Source organism: Pleurodeles waltl, chromosome 8 (genome assembly GCF_031143425.1).
Source record: "Pleurodeles waltl isolate 20211129_DDA chromosome 8, aPleWal1.hap1.20221129, whole genome shotgun sequence".
Taxonomy (NCBI): Eukaryota; Metazoa; Chordata; class Amphibia; order Caudata; family Salamandridae; genus Pleurodeles; species Pleurodeles waltl.
Window position 1 is genome coordinate 742,857,364 of NC_090447.1, and position 17,642 is coordinate 742,875,005.

Genomic DNA, 17,642 nt, shown 5'->3' on the forward strand with positions numbered 1-17,642 from the left:
ATTACCTCCAGAGTTACAACCATGGACTATCTGATTGGATGTCAGGTAGGCCTGCAACCGTGCGGTTTTGGGTTATAACTTTTTTTCTTGTTTACGCGGTTGGTGTGTAGAATTGCCCTTGCTCTTTTTGCATGTGATTGGCTCTATTACACGGTGATGATCTCCTCCTCTCCCCAGCGGTGTTAAGGATTTCTCTCGGAGGGAAGGGTGCTGGCTGTTTAAGGCTGCTTCTCCAAGTGAAGTGCCCCTGTTTTTAGGCGTGCTGTCATGTTTATCGCCATGTGCACTATTGCTGCCTCTTTGTGATTTTGTGGGTGTTGTGAGTGCGCCCTTCCTGTCTTTCAGTTCTTCTGTTACACCCCCTAATACGCTTGATAGCTGGCTTAATTTGTCTAGGGTTACAGAACAGCAGCACCTTGGGGTAAGGATGTTGGTTACTTCTTGAGCTCTCTTAATGAGGTTATTGAGATCTAAGATGCAGTTGTCTATACCAACCACATAAGCAGCTACCGAGCTCAAAATCTCCATTTGCACATCCATCTTAGCTGAATGATAGGTGAGTGCGTCGGCCATTGTCTGGATCGTCCTGAGCAGTGCTGGCCAGGTGCTTTCTTCTGCCAGGCTTGGGGATCCGCTATGATGGGAAGCCATGGTACCGAGAGTACAGGGTTCCGGGTGTACAGTTGGGCACCTGTGTCCCTTCTCCAAAGAATATGAGGTGAGGAGCTAGTTCCATTCTTCCTGCGTTAAGTTGTCAAAGTCAACCCCTGTGTTGGGCTCGGCTTTGGTGTATCTTATTAGGCTCAATTCCGCACTTGGTTGTGGAAAAGTTTAGCTGTGCTCCAATTTGCTTGTTCTTTTGGTGCAATGAAAGCTTTCTCTTGATTGTCTCATCCTGCTCGTGTTCCAGCCTTCCTGGAGCTGTGTTGGTTGCCTGAACTTGGACTCCTGGGAGAGCCTGCCCTCGCCTGGGTGAGTCACTGAGGCTGGGTGGCTTCATCCCAGTCGTTTTGCACTCTTGACAAGGGGATCTTTTGAGTATCCCACTGGAGGAGGCCCCTCCTTTCATCGCCACCCCTGCTTCATTGGCCATGTCTGTGTTTTTTGTTCCTTGAGCAGTAGTTTGAGGGTTTCTTAAATTGGTCCTCCCTGGAGTGACTTTGCAGCTGGCTTCGCACAGGGGCGAGCCGGTTGTAGTGCCAGATACTATGCCACTGGGTGTTAGCTCTGTTTCATCAAATGTTATGGGGGCCACACGCTGCAGTGTATTAAGATTGCTGTTTTGAAGCGGAGATGAGGATTGTTGCTTAGATTTGATTATCACCAGAAGTGTTAGTGGGACAGGAAAACCAATGCTCGGGGCGGAAGTCGAGAAAATGGCAGCTCCTCCGTCTTTCAGAAACTGGAGTGCCCATTGGTTAAATGTCCACCAAGGGAGGATCACTGTGGCATGCCTTCTTTTTCCTGCTAGGTTGCACAGGGGATTTCCTTGGCCTCCCTGACCTAATTTCCTTTGGCCTCTGATCATCTGCTGTAGTGTTTAGGATGTTGTTGTGAGTTTAGTGTGATTAGGTGGAGTGATGGGCCCAGGCGAGTGGGGCTCACCAAGCACCCTGCAAGCCGCACTCAGCATTACCCAAGCTGCTTCCGCAGGGTGCTGGGGCGCGCACTCGCAGCAGCTTACTAAAGCCACCCACTCATCAGGACCAAGCCAGGTTACTGCAAGAGTGCCTGTGTGTTTGCTACCACTGGATTCCGGCTATTGTGTGCTAGCTGTGATGCCGCCTTCCACTTGTGCAGATGTAATGCTGTGTTTGATGTTTGATGCTGTGCTTGTTGAGATGCAGGAGTGCCAAGATTCACCAGCATCAAAATTGTAAGGGTCCAAAAGTACAGTGATTCCAGGATAATTGCAGGATAATAGTAGGAAAATTTCAGCAGCAGAAAGTTAGTTAGTTGGCTTTGGCGAAAAGGTTTTGGCGCAGCTAGTAGCGGTAGTGCATGGTGCATCGTGAATTGAGGTGAACCTTCCGTGCAGCCTCTTTCCCAACTTTTCAGTCTTCTCTTTTACTGGTCTTTGCCAGCCCAGGCTGCCCCTGCACAACCAGCCCACCCGCCACCCCCGCCGCATCCCCCCTCACTGCCCTCACCTCTGCTTTCCTGAAGCTGAAGCCGAGCATGGCCGATCCATCCTGGGGTGTCCAGGGCCCATGACCACATCTCCACAGGTTTACTGCAGCCTCCCTGCATGCCTTCAATGCACGGCCACACCGAGCAGGCTGCCAGCAGGTGCAGGGAAGCAAGGGAGGCAAGGGAGAGCACGCACTCAGTCCAAGCACTTGACCAGCACTTAATCCTGGCAGACATGAGTGGCAGCAGAGGAGACCGGGGGTGAATAAGCTGGCCGGAATGCCGGCGTAAGGCAGGTGAGGCGAAGCAGGTGGCGGTGGCCTGACAGGCTGGAGGGTGGGCTGGGGAAAGCAGGTTTGCCGGCGGGTGCCGCTTGCTGCTGTTATCGTTGTCTGCTGCCTGCCTCCGTGCCTGTCTCTTCGTCCCCGCTCCGCTCCAGTGCTTGCTTGCTCTTGCTCCCACAACAACTTCTGGTTCTGATTAGGACTAATGTGATAAATATACAGATACATTATTACATAGGAGGGAATATATGTGTGAGGAAGATAATATATTGAGATTTAAATTTGTATTGTATAAACTCAGACTTTTACGTTTTGCAGTATCTGAAGTTAACTTAAATGTATACTTTTTATAACATTATTTTTACCTTTTCCTAAACATTTCAATAGTGAAATGCTTGTAGATAAATACTTAAGATAATATTTACCTATTGTGATAGATAAGAGAGCTCATAAGCAACTAACAGATATAGAAACTATGCAATGACCTATAAACATGTTAAGCGTAGAATTAAATATATATATATATGTATATATATATCTATATATATATATATAGATATACATATACATATATATATATTTCTCCAAATGGCCCCCTCTAGGCCACCATCCATTACGTCTGTGCTCGTGTCAGGGAATCTCCTAAAAGTTCTAGACTTTTATTCCTCAGACTGCACGAATAAAGAACCAGCCTAAAAGTGACATAATAGGCACGGTTCTTTCCTTGCACAGCCTAACCAATGGCATTTAAATCTTAAAACTGAAGATTAGTGATTTCAAGTGATAAAAGGTCAAATAATGTTTGTATTTGTAGTGTATTTTGTTTTTTTTAGTGAAAAAATTGGGTTTAGTGGTGGAAATTGGGTTTTATTCACTAATTGGTGTTATATTTGGAAATGACAGGACTACACATCCCATAATGCCCCATTAAGGTATGAAATGGGAGAGACTATAAATTGTGTGTAAACGGATCACTCACTTACCGTGATCAAGACCTTGTTGGTCGAAACGCGTTGGTGTTGGGTAAATCGATCTTTGCTTAACGAATGAAGAAGAAACTCAAGGATTCCTGTGAGTGCTGTGTTTGACTTTTTGTCAATGGGTGGAGAAAATAAATAAATATATATATATATACATATATATATATACACAAATATATACATTTATATTTAACCTACGTAATATATACATTTGTTAAGCAGGCCTGAAGAGTGTGTATATATTTTAGGGAAAAAATATAGTTACCATACATATTTGTGAAAAGAAATACACATATCTGGATATATACATATAATCAAATTATAAATGTTTACATTCACAGGGATCTGCAGTACATTGCTGTTTGAGTATGGTAGGTATGTAGGAAAGAGCTAACTCTTCAGAAGCCTTCTGAAGATAAGATAGTCAAGATGGCTATCAGTGGATCATATATTTGAGACTAATGAATTCCATAGTTTGGCAGCTTGAACAGAGAAAGATGTACTACCTATTGTCTTTTTCTTGTATAGTGGTGTTTTGAGGCACAGTGCTAATCTTGAGCAGAGGTTCATTTGTTGAATGTATTTAGCGATTTTATTCCTGATGAAAAGTGGTCCTGTTCTATGTATTGTTTTGTGGTGATACAAAGCAGCTTGAAGGTGAATCTTCTGGCAAACAGTAACCAATGTAGGGCCCTCAAGGCAGGGGAGATGTGGACTTGTGGCTTTGCATGTAGGAGTAGTCTGGCAGCAGAGTTCTGAATCCATTGTTGTTTTTTCATAGTAGATAGAGATGCTTCATGGTAGAGACCATTGCCATAACCCAGTTTAGACTGCACAAGAGAGATAGTAGCTTGGACCTTGTGTGGAAATAAATCCCAGGTGTGGGAAGATGTATTGTAGAGGTTTCATGGTGATGAAGCTTGATTTTGCTCATTTGTCTACTTGGGCATTCATTGTTAACTTGGAGTCCATGGTCATTTAAAGGTTTCTTACTTCCTTATGTACTTTAGGAGGCTGTCCCAGATCATCAGGCCAGGCGCAGAGTGGGTCATAATTTTCCCAATCTCTACTTTTGAGTATTTCTGTTTTGGAAGCATTCAGTTTGAGATGACTCCATGTCATCCACTGATCAATGGCTTTCGCCCCGTCACCCTACTCTCAGTACTGGGCAAGACTGAACATGAATCATGTGTACCACATTACATATAGAACAGATGTACATTGCCCAGAGGAGAAAGGAGTATTTTTGAGGAGTGCAATATTCTATCAGCGATAGTAAATGCCTGAAAAGTAATCCCAAGGGTAGCAGGGAGCAACCTATAGAAATGGGCATTTCACAGCCATCTATGAAAATATATGAACTACCCTTCAGGAGAGAGGAAGTAAGACACTTAGAGCATCCTCTAACAGAAAACTATAAATACAAAAGGTACCAGGGTCTGAAAAGGGATATGTGGTATGACTTGTTTGTAGTTAAAAAAAAAAATTCTGAAAATCTATTTCAGTGGGTAGTTTGCCTGAATAAGGACATGGAGCCCTTTCCTGACACTAGGTGTCATGTTTCATCATAATGCTGATGTCATTATATATACTGGAATATTACTGGTATTCACTAAAGAATCATTATGGCACTCAATGGCACTGACTGACATGGCTTTGTAAGCACTTTTACCAAGGGGTAATTCAGGGACCATGAGGCACTACTCCAATGGATTGGAATTCAAAACTGAGGCTGCTGAACAAATCAATACATTCAAAAAACCGTGACGCACATTAGACTTCACAAAATATACAGAGAACGATAACATTTCTTTCAAACAATAAAGGTTTAATAAAGGTTTATTAAAGATTACAGAAGGCAAAATCATAAAATTGGTATTGATTAATCAAATATGAATATATCAAAATCATATGCCGTTCAAATTAAGTTAAAATCATATGAGCGATAGAGGAACAACCATTATAAGGTTACCACCAAAAGAAAACAAAGAGAAAGTTAGTTGGTCCATAAAGAGAGTCCCTAAATCTACTACTGTGCTCTGCTGTTTCCTAAATCTGTATAGGTAATCATTCTGCTCACTCTTCTGACTATATTCTAAATTGCAGTAGCTTAAGTCACACAGTTCCAACTGTTGATGCTCCTAAACACAGTTCCCATCAAACGATCCAAACAGATTAAATCAATGTGATACAATTGTGCTCTAAAGTTTACATTTAAGTCTCCCTGTGTTAATGTTGATCAATGCAAAACATTTAATATAAATCTTCATACAGCATTATAGTGATTGCTGTAGTGCAGTGGTTCCCAACCTGTGGTTCAGGGACCCCTCCGGGTCCACAAAGCAGCCGTGGCCCGTCTTTTGGGGCTGAGGGGCTGTGCCCCTTCACCTTTTGCCCCTCATGTTGTGCCTGTTAAGCTGAGCAAAGGTCATCCTGACAGACACTCTTCATTTTCAGATCAGGGAGCCAGGAGCTAGACATGCGTGATTTGTGCAGCCTCCCAGCTGCCTGAGCTGAACTTTCCTGGACTTAAGAGGTCACAGCTCCTATGGGCGTGACCTCCTCTGCTCAGCAAAGGTGCCTCGTGGCCCTCCCCCTCGGTGATGAGGGAAGTGTTACCCATTGACTCTGACCTGGACGCTTCAGGTTTAAGCCATGAAGCGCCCAGGGCGAGTGTCAATCATTGACAACTTGTCACAGAGTGTGTTGGGCTCAGCAGTCTCACTGACCCATCCCACTCTGTGACGAAGTTGGGACTGCTGCCTCTCCTCATAAGGCAGCAGTCCCAACCCTCCTGGGAACTTAGAGGCTGAGCTGAAGGTAAGTGTGTGTTTGTATTTTTAAATGAATGGTGCATGCGTGTATGTTTGAATGTTTGACAATGGGTGTTGTGAATGGATGTGCATGCGTGTGTGAATGAATGAGTGTGAGTGTGTGTGTGTGCGTCCCGCCTGCCCCCCTCCCTCCTAAAATTACCAGCCGCCACTGCCACAAAGCCTCCCTAGGGGGTCCACGACTGCTTTAAAAATGTATTATTTTAACAGATTAGGTCCCAATCTTTTAGTAATGACTCAATGAGTGGGTCCCTGGATTCCAGTAATGATTCAGTGGGGTCCCAATATTGATAAAGGGTGGGGTCCACAGAAGTCAAAAGGTTGGGAACCACTGCTGTAGTGTAGCTGGGCATATTGATGTGGAGCTCCTGTGATGACAATGTGCTGAACTTCACTACAAATAGGAATGTCATGAGGGCAATGTGATAGACTCCACACAAAAACGCCACTTAGATTTCAGGTGGATCTATTGACATTAACAGTGGCCGTTTGCAAAGGTAAGAAAAGGTGAGGTCAAACAATTTCAATGGAAATTTGATTATTTTTCACACTACAAATGTATAATACTCAGAAGGAAGTATAAAGGACAAACATGTTGTTCCAATATAATGACCAATTGACATGACTCATGAAAGACAGCATATATATTTAGAGTTTGTGTTGGCTTTCACCTGTACGTGATTAAACTACAGCAATGCTCCCATTCCTAACATTGCACATTATTGATTGTATCCAGTTTACGAAGTTGGGCACGAGTGTGAACACCAACTGCGTTTCCCCATTTACACATGTTCCTTGCCAGCTGGTTATTCCGGTTACAAAGTAAGTTCCTTTATATGGGGTGACATGTGGGAATCCGCAAACTCCCTTATTCCATGAACTCGCACAAAACATATTTTTCGTGATACCGTTGCTGTTGAAATTCAGAAACTGACAACACTTCGCACGCCGGAAACGCGGCAGCGTCTGTTCCGTGTTGGGCTTGTGTCTCTCCTGGGTGCAATCATTACACGTAGAATATACATAGTACGGAGTCATCAAAACATGTTCAGCAAAGGCCATTTCTGGAATGCAGGCTGGAAGGGCTCGCGGATTAAAGACAATCGCTTCAGCCACCTTCACAATGGCTATGTCGTAATCTAACGTTTTGTTATCAAATTTACTGTGCAGAACGACAATGTCCACCTCATGTGTTGAAGGAGGAATATTGGCCTTGAGATCCTCCCCTACCGGAAAAACAAATACATAATTAATACGCTCCTCTTATACACAACACATCACATACGGCCATTGTGTAGTTCTAGATAAATCACACTAGATGCAGACAATTCATATTTGATTTGAAAAAGTAAATTCGAGTATTTTCTGTAGCAATTGTTTGTGATAATATGGATGTGGTTGTGCACATCCATATGCTGACAGTCTCTTGACCATGATCTCAAGGCCTCAGTACATGGATTAAAGTGTACGACGATCTTGTCTGCTGTTCGGTGAGGCATCTCGTTTTTAACAAATGGGCGACCTATAATAGCTACCTTTGTCATCTCTCTTTTGCGGGGACGAGTGGCCTAACGGCCAGAACTGCCCAGTTTGGAACAGGAATCTGTTTCTAGTCTCAGCATCTGCTAAATACCCTCTTATCCCGTGCACATCATGTAATGCCCCGTTCCTTAAAAATTGAATTGACGTTGTAAGAGTCTTATACGCAAAATAGTTTAGAACAGATGATAGCTTTGTAAATTGTTATCTAATAGTTCAGAATTAGAACATTTTAATAGAAAATTAAGTGATTCTTTGTTTCAGATGAATGGCGTGGCAATGCTTACAGGAATTCTTGGTAATTCATATTGCACACAAATCATCAAAGATGGTGGCGTCCTAATAATTTTTTGTGTGTGTGGCAATTTTAGAAAGTTCGTTATACAGTGGGTGATTTTTTACATTCTTCTGTGTGAACTTCTCTTTAACCACAAATAAGATAACTGTTGATTGGACGACATTTTAAGTCACTATCCTAATTATAGAGTGTTTTATATTGTGTTCGTTACTGTCTATGTTGCCATTTCTTATTGAAGCCAATAACTGGGGCTACACTTTAACCCCTTCGCTGCCAGGCCTTTTCCCCCTCCTGTGCCAGGCCTTTTTTTTGGCTATTTGGGGCAGTTTGCGCTTAGGCCCTCATAACATTTTGTCCACATAAGTTAGCCAAGCCAATTGGGTCCTTTTCCAACATCCTGGGGATTCTAGAGGTACCCAGACTTTGTGGGTTCCCCTAAAGGAGGCCAAGAAATTAGCCAAAATACAGTGAACATTTTGTTTTTGTTAAAAAAAATGGGAAAAAGGGGCTGCAAAAGAAGGCTTGTGTTTTTTTTTTTAATGTAAATGGCATCAACAAAGGGTTTGCAGTGCTAAAATCACCAGCTTCCCAGCTTTAAGGAACAGGCAGACTTGAATCAGAAAACCCAATTTTTCAACACAATTTTGGCATTTTATTGGGACATACCCCATTTTTAAGATTTTTTGTGCTTTCAGCCTCCTCCTAGTCAGTGACAGAAATGAGCGTGAAACCAATGCTAAACATTTCGGAAAAGTAGACAAAATTCTGAATTCAGCAAAAATATTGAAACTGAGGTGAAAAAAACAGAAATTTTTCTCTACATTTTACTCTGTAACTTTTTCCTGCAATGTCAGATTTTTTAAAGCAATATACTGTTACGTCTGCTGGACTCTTCTGGTTGCGGAGATATATAGGGCTTGTAGGTTCATCAAGAACCCTAGGTACCCAGAGCCAATAAAAGAGCTGCACCTTGCAGTGGGTTTTCAATCTATACCGGGTATACAGCAATTCATTTGCTGAAATATAAAGAGTGAAAAATAGCTATCAAGAAAACCTTTGCATTTCCAAAATGAGCACAAGATAAGGTGTTGAGGAGCAGTGGTTATTTGCACATCTCTGAATTCCAGGGTGCCCATACTATCATGTGAATTACAGGGCATTTCTCAAATAGACGTATTTTTTACACACTCTCTTATATTTGGAAGGAAAAAATGTAGAGAAAGACAAGGGGCAATAATACTTGTTTTGCTATTCTATGTTCCCCCAAGTCTCCCGATAAAAATGATACCTCACTTGTGTGGGTAGGCCTAGCACCCACGACAGGAAATGCCCCAAAACACAACGTGTACACATCCCATTTTTTGACAGAAAACAGAGGTGTTTTTTGCAAAGTGCCTACCTCTAGATTTTGGCCTCTAGCTCAGCCGGCACCTAGGGGAACCTACCACACCTGTGCATTTTTGAAAATTAGAGACCTAGGGGAATCCAAGATGGGTTGACTTGTGGGGCTCTGGCCAGGTTCTGTTACCCAGAATCCTTTGCAAACCTCAAAATTTGGCAAAAAAAAACCCACATTTTTCTCACATTTCGGTGACAGAAAGTTCTGGAATCTGAGAGGAGCCACAAATGTCTTTCCACCCAGCATTCCCCCAAGTCTTCCGATAAAAATGATACCTCACTTGTGTGGGTAGGCCTAGCGCCCGCAACAGGAAATGCCCCAAAACACAACGTGCACACATCACATTTTTTGACAGAAAACAGAGGTGTTTTTTGCAAAGTGCCCACCTGTAGATTTTGGCCTCTAGCTCAGCCGGCACCTAGGGAAACCTACCAAACCTGTGCATTTTGTAAAACTAGAAACCTAGGGGAATCCAAGATGGGGTGACATGTGGGGCTCTGACCAGGTTCTGTAACCCAGAATCCTTTGCAAACCTCAAAATTTGGCTAAAAAAAACACGTTTTCCTCCCATTTCGGTGACAGAAAGTTCTGGAATCTGAGAGAAGCCACAAATTTACTTCCACCCAGCATTTCCCCAAGTCTCCCAATAAAAATGATACCTCACTTGTGTGAGTAGGCCTAGCGCCCGAGACAGGAAATGCCCAAAAACACAACGTGGACACATCCCATTTTTTTGACAGAAAACAGAGGTGTTTTTTTAAAAAGTGCCTACCTGGAGATTTTGGCCTCTAGCTCAGCCGGCACCTAGGGAAACCTTACAAACCTGTGCATTTTTGTAAACTAGTGACCTAGGGGAAACCAAGATGGGGTGACTTGTGGGGCTCTGACCAGGTTCTGTTACCCAGAATCCTTTGCAGACCTCAAAATTTGGCTACAAAAACACATTTTTCTCATATTTTCGGTGACAGAAAGTTCTGGAATCTGAGAGGAGCCACAAATTTCCTTCCACCCAGTGTTCCCCCAAGTCTCCCGATAAAAATGATATCTCACTTGTGTGGGTAGGCCTAGCGCCCACGAAAGGAAATGGCCCAAAACACAACGTGGACACATCACATTTTTTCACAGAAAACAGAGGTGTTTTTTACAAAGTGCCTACCTGTGGATTTTGGCCTATAGCTCAGCCGGCCCCAGGGGTGGCAGAAATGGCCTAAAATAAATATGCCCCCCAACCCCCCGGGGAGTGACCCTTGCCTACGGGGTCGCGTCCCCTGCGTGACATTGGCGCAAAAAAAAAGATCGCCGGTGCCTAGTTGTTTCTGCCCCCCCTAGGGGCAGATTGACCTAAAATCGGCCGATTATCCCCCAAGGGGGGCAGAAATGGTCTAAATACAATTTGCCCCCCAGGGGCGCGACCCTTGCCTAATGGGTCGCTCCCCATCTCTAAAAAAACAAACAAACAAACAAAAAAGCACAAAAAAAATATTAGCCCTGGCGCCTAGAGGTTTCTGCCCCCCCGGGGGCAGATCGGCCTAATAACAATAGGCCGATATGTCTCCGGAGGGGGGGGGCAGAAATGGCCTAAAATAAATTCCCCCCCCCACACCCCCAATCCCTCCCCGGGAGCGATCATTGCCTACGGGGTCGCTCCCCTTGCGTGACATTGGCACAAAAAAAAATCCTCGGTGCCTAGTGGTTTCTGCCCCCCTTGGGGACAGATTGACCTAAAATCGGCCGGTCTGCCCCCAAGGGGGTCAGAAATGGTCTAAATACAATTTGCCCCCCAGAGGAGCGACCCTTGCCTAATGGGTCGCTCCCCATTTCTAAAAAAACAAACAAACAAAAAAAAACACAATTTTTTTTTTGCCCTGGCACCTAGAGGTTTCTGCCCCCCCGGGGGCAGATCGGCCTAATAACAATAGGCCGATCTGCCCCCTGGCGGGCAGAAATGGCCTAAAATAAATTTGCCCCCCCCACCCCCCAAACACTCCTCCGGGAGCGACCCTTGCCTACGGGGTCGCTACCCTTGCGTGACATTGGCGCAAAAAAAAAGATCCCCTTGCCTAGTGGTTTCCGCCCCCTTTGGTGCAGATTGACCTAAAATCGGCCGATCTGCCCCGAAAGGCGGCAGAAATGGCCTAAATACAATTTGCCCCTCCAGGGGAGCGACCCTTGCCTAAGGGGTCGCTCACCATCTATAAAACAACAACAGGCAGATTGGCCTAATTAAAATAGGCTGATCTGCCCCCTCAGGGGGTCAGAAAAGGCCTTAAAAAAAATATTGCCCCCTGGGAGCGACCCTTGCCCAACGGGTCGCTCCCTTATGCCAATTTCCAAATAAAATAAAAAACTCCCTGGTGTCTAGTGGTTTCTGTCCCCCTTGGGGGCAGATTGGCCTCATAAAAATAGGCCAATCTGCCCCCAAGGGGGGCAGAAATGGCCTAAATGTAATTTGCCCCCTAGGGTAGCGACCCTTGCCTGAGGGGTCGCTCCCCACCTAAAAAAAAAACAAAAAACAAATAAATGGATCCCTGGTGCCTAGAGGTTTCTGCCTCCCCCGGGGGCAGATCGGCCTAATAATAGGCCGATGGGGCAGAAAAGGCATTAAAAAAAAATGCCCCCTCTGGGAGCGACCCTTGCCCAGGGGGTCGCTCCCTTATGCCAATAACCATTTTCAAAATAAATCCCTGGTGTCTAGTGGGCGTTTCAACAGCAGGATTGCTTTATAATCCGGCTTTTAAAATGCTGAGAGAGACTGCAAAGGGAAGGAAATTCATTTCCTTCCCTTTGAAGCCTCTCTCGGCCTCCTCCACATGATCGGAAGAGAAATGCTTAGCATTTCTCTTCCGAGCGCGCTGGACGCTGAGCTTCCAGCGCGTAGGAGGAGGCCTCTGTGACAATCAGCGTGCGATGCGTGCTGACGTCATGGGGGGGTCGGGTGGAAGAGTAAGGGATTCCCCTTCCATCCACGACCGGGGGGTGTGGGTGGGGGGCACATGGGGGGAGCGCTAGCGCTCCCCCCGGTTCCTGGTGCAGGACGAGGTGATCTCATCCAAGGCACCCAGGAACCGGTGCCTTGGACGAGATCACCTCGTCCAAGGCACCATAGGGGTTAAAAAAAAATCAAAAAACATGTTTACTATTTTTTTTCCTAAATGTAAAACACCTAAAAAATTAACATGTTCAGTTGGGAAGAAAAGGTCATATCCAGATGTAGTTACAAATTGAGCAAACGTATAGATCTTGGAGGTTTCCCTGTAGGGCTGCTGGTGCATGTCTTAGACATCCTGGCATCATATCATTCCACAAAGATAAAGTCCTATTCCATAGCATACAGAGAAAAAATACTGCTGAATTGGGCCTCCATACACCCTCACCCTCAATCACAACTTCCAGTATATTACTCCAACTTTTCAGGTCTTTCTCCAGTTTCTCATCAATACGTGTCCTCCGCATTCAGATCTCCTCAGCAACAGCCCACTCACATAAGTCTTGATTAGAAGATGTGTCAGATGGGCCCATACTTTTCAATCAGTGTATTGCAATTTGTCCTTTTGCCAATAAAAGGTTAGCACCACAAACGTATATTAGGCTTCCTCTTGCGGCTCCAGTAAAGGCCCAGGATACAACGATTGTTTCAGGATTGTAGATGTCAACCCTATTGATGTTCTTCCTAAATGATTTACTGTCAATTTTCAGTACCCCACCACTTCTTTGCATGACCAAATCATATGGAGGAAAACAGCACATCTGAATCTTCAAAGAGGGCAACAGCTTGGACAAATTGTATATACCATTTGGATAAATACTAGTGTGAAATAGAACCTATGCATAAACATAAAATGAGCCGGACGTCAGTTGGACTGGCTGGAAGCTTCTTTATGGAGATAGGGTCCAGTACCATTTGGCGTCCCTAGCTGACCTTCCCAATCCAGATCCTATTTGGGTCTGATATGCAGCGTCACGGCAGGATGCCCCCCCCCAACCTCCCCCTCGCTAAGTGTTCTACATTAAATGGATAGTAGGCATCTGCCTCTCAGCAGTGCAACGAGGTGAAAATATATTCAAACTTTTTGGGACTGAGCAGACACCTCACCACACATCATTAGGGCTGCCTTAACCAAACTTGCTTACAATGCGCCTGATATTGTATTCTGGCCCCTCTAAGTGCATAAATTACCTCTGCTCATACATGTGACTATGGAGATTATCTCCACTCGTACATGTGACCTACGGACATTTAGACACTCTGCATCCATCTGGATACTCCATCCTCCCTGGACAATACTCAAAAGTGCTTCAGTCTCCAGAGTAGGGCCTCAGCGTCGAATGGTGTTGCTCACCATAATGCCATTAACACCCGCTTCCAAATTCTGACATCAAGATATCCAGTTGAGATATTCCAGGGCATGCCAACAAGGGGCTCAAGACCTGCTATTTCAAGGGCATCCCCAAAAAGGGTGGTTTACTGGGGGGTTTTGCCAAGCAATAGACCCTTTTTACAGTACGCCTAGCAGAAATAAACTGAACTTAGAGGAGACTGTAGGCAGAGCCGAGAGGTCGGTATACTCATCCAGCATTTGCAGGTTAATGGGAACAGATACAGATGCATCCTGCAAAGAACCCAGAGTGAAATCTACATTGAGTGACACCATATGTATTGATCAACCCATGTTCACTCCCTAATGTGCTAAATGTAATCTAAGCGCACCTCCATCGGTCCCTCAACTAGGCAAACAGAGCAGCAACAGGGGACATCCCTTATGTATACCACTCGCCAGTGGCCAACCCTAAGTGATCCCAGTCCAGTTTTAAATGTTAGTATTTGTTTTGAAGCTTTGTATTGGAACCTTAGAAAGCTAAGAATGAATGGGCTTCATCTAAACCTTTACATAGACTGAAATCGAAATTCCTACCACACGGTGTCGACTGCCTGCTCAATCCTGAGTGATGCCACTGTGAATACTCGATCGTCTAGATCTAGAGTGTACATATGGGGCAACCGAAGAGGGCCGGCCCTCAGTCAGAAGTAAACATTTTTGGGAGGAGGGTACAATATTAATAGCAACATAAGAAGTGGAATAAGAGGCAGTGGAAAGCTTTTTGACAATGACTGCAATATGGTGAGATGATACAGGATGCATTGCAAACAGGTCCTTCAAAACACATTGGGTCAGTAAAATTGGTTGAAAGAGAAAATAACTCATTACCGATGTAGGGGTCTCCCTAATATTTTTGGGCAAAATGAGCACATTAAATCAGTAGCAACAACAATTGGATCTAAGTTATAGATGACTTTACTCTGGAGGTTCTCCCTCCCAAGGCAGGCCTTAGCGCTGGTTGCGCCCTGTACGACAGTGTTTTTTGGCGCCCCCCAATAACCACCTCCGCCACTGATTCCCTCACTTCCACCCTGTGACAGTGCCCCTCAAGTCTCCATTACTCCTCTCTCTCTCTGATGCATTTACTTAGTTTTCTAGCACTACTCATACTAGTGTAGGGTATTGGAGCACTTTACATTGCACATACATCACACAGAGACAATGAATCATAGGTATGTAAATCAGTGTATAAGAAATGGTACATAAGACAGAGGACTACAAGATGTAGGAGTCACATGTCATCCATGCTGGTTGGCTGTATAGTTTAAGAGTGCTTGGTCTGGAGAAGCACAAACTCAGAATTTAAAATGTACCATGGTTGGGGGTTCTCCTTAATAATAAGAAGTGATTTCTACCCAAATGAACCCTTTTTGCAACATTAGAATAATGAAAAGCTGGGGAAAAAATCAAAAGCTCTAATCTGTACCTTGCAGTATTCATGCAGTTCTTTGATGACAGATAATAGCTTACTGTTCTATATTAGGATTTTAACTTGTAAACTGCAAGTAACAAAATAACATCTCTGACAAAAGTAGTAACCCACTGACCTATTTACATTACATGCCTTTGTGATCTTCATGGTACACGTTATTTGCAGCATGTATATTAACCATCTGTGCTACCTTAAAACTTCCACTATAGAAAACTCTGATCTCTCTCCAAGCAGAGCATTAATCACCAGAGTTATCTTGACATTTTTATTATTGCCTGAAAATTGCTGGAGGCAAGTAACTCCACAGCAGGTGTTTTTAAAACCATAATATACCTACAAACATGGCACCCCCACCCAAAGTCAGCACCCAGTGCATGGCACCGGCAGCACCATCCTAGAGCCGGCCCTGCTCCCTCCAAGGAACTATCGCCTAATGTTGTGGAGAATTGTGCATTTTAAAACATAGAACCAGGACCAATAATCACATTAAAATACAACTTTGCAAGGGGGGCTTGGGGATTCCCCTACCATTATTTTTGTCAAAAGTGTGCATTGTGGAAGCTATCATGGCAGTGCATGCTTTTCATGGAGGATCATTGCAAATGCTGCCATTGCTATGTTTGTTTTCGCACTGTGCACTTCTGAAGCTTAGAAATTAATGTGGGCCCTGAATGTAAGGGCAGTTCTACCGAAAATAGGGCAACTCAATAATCCTGCAGGTTACTGGGTAAGTACTGACAAAACACCACCCAAAATGTGAGGGCATTATGAAAACTGATAATTCAGTGTTGACACAAGTATCCAGCAAAACGGGTAACATGATTACTACCTGTCGGACCTGGATCTGTAAGATCAGTAACATGAGTAGTAAGGGACTTGGCTCTATGGACAACGACCTTAGGTTGCGTTATGTACCCTCCCAGCAAATCCAGGAGCCACACCCAATTTGAGCAGCAGTTATCACACAGACATGGCTTATTGAGCAGAACTATAGAACATTTGTGAAGCAATCTTGGAAAGTGAGCAGCATATTATCAAAACCTTGCACCACTTGAGCAGCATCCTGCTATGACCATCAAATGGAATATTTGATCAACATTCAACAATAATAAACAACATGATGGGAATCAGAGATATGGATTTTTAAAGTTTAAAAAATGTGCCAAAAGAACTAAATGGCATAGATAGTCTATGGAAGAGGTAGACTGTGACCTAGGCATGATTTAAGACTAAGCACATGTCCAAAGCACTAAGCAGGTTTGTTGCAGGCAAAGGTTTTACCTCCTGACATAGATTCTGATTCATAACTTGGCAGACGGGGTTAACTCAGACTGGGCAACTGAGTATATTACTCCACTGTCCTGATGGAGTTCCTGCTCACCAAAGTTAGAAATGACTGCCCAGCCGGCGGTCATTTCTGAAGCATTGTCAGGAACTGCCATGTTAGACCTGTAAGCCTTAGGGTGGTCTTACCCCAAACCTCTTCCCTACAAACCTCCATTTTTGTTGCTGAAATTCATTTTTGTTGGCCTTAGGACTCCATGTACTTTACCATGCTAACCAGTGCTAATGTGCTGCTTGTGCTCATTCCACTGAACACATTTGATTGGCTTACACCTGATTGGCATATTTAATTTACTTATAAGACCCTTGTAAATTAGTGTACCATATATCCATGGCCTGGAAATGAATTGCTACCAGTGGGCCTGCAGCTCCTATTGTGCCACTCACTTAAACAGTACCTTACAACATGTCCCAGGACTGCCACTGCAGTCTGAATGCAGTTTGAAACTGGCAATTCGATTTAGCAATATAACATCCTTGAAAATCCCTACACCCCCTTTTTATTGTATACAAGTCATCCTTAAGGTAGGCTGTAGTTGGCCCACAGACCAGGGTGCATTGTAATTAAAAGGTTGGACATGTACTTTTAAGGTTTACATGTCCAGGTAGTGAAAAACTCCTAAATTAGTTCTTCCCTACTGAGAGGCCTACCTGTCCCCTAGGATAACATTGGATTGCCTTATTACATTTAATAAGTGCTACTTTTTGATTGCGGCCAGGTATCCAGCTCATATTTGATATCTATGAAATTGTACTGAAATATATTCTCTCATGGTAAAGTTGGATTTTTAATTACAATTATGAAAATGCCACTTTTAGAAAGTAGACATGTTCCTGCCCTTAGCCCTTTTGTGCCTGCAGACAGTCTTGGGTCACATGACTGGATATAACTAACAGGCTTTGTGAATTCCTCACAGACAGTCACACAAAAGAGCAGAGGTCTTCAAACTGGGGGGTGGACCCCCTCAGGGGGGGCGTAAAGTGATCCCGGGGGGAGCCAGGCTCCGGCCAAAAGAAACATTT

At 44.1% G+C, this 17,642-nt stretch overlaps 1 protein-coding gene across 2 annotated transcripts in view; it reads right to left on the reverse strand.

Moving 5' to 3' along the window:
* Nucleotides 1–5,207: 5,207 nt before the first annotated feature.
* Nucleotides 5,208–17,642, reverse strand: part of LOC138250265 (coagulation factor X-like) — a 431,870-nt gene continuing 419,435 nt past the window's right edge. For both annotated transcript variants that reach the window (XM_069204952.1, XM_069204953.1), the window contains one exon: nucleotides 5,208–7,454. In XM_069204952.1, the coding sequence (XP_069061053.1) occupies nucleotides 6,910–7,454 (545 nt within the window). In that variant the 3' untranslated portion in view covers nucleotides 5,208–6,909. The remainder of the gene's footprint in view (nucleotides 7,455–17,642) is intronic.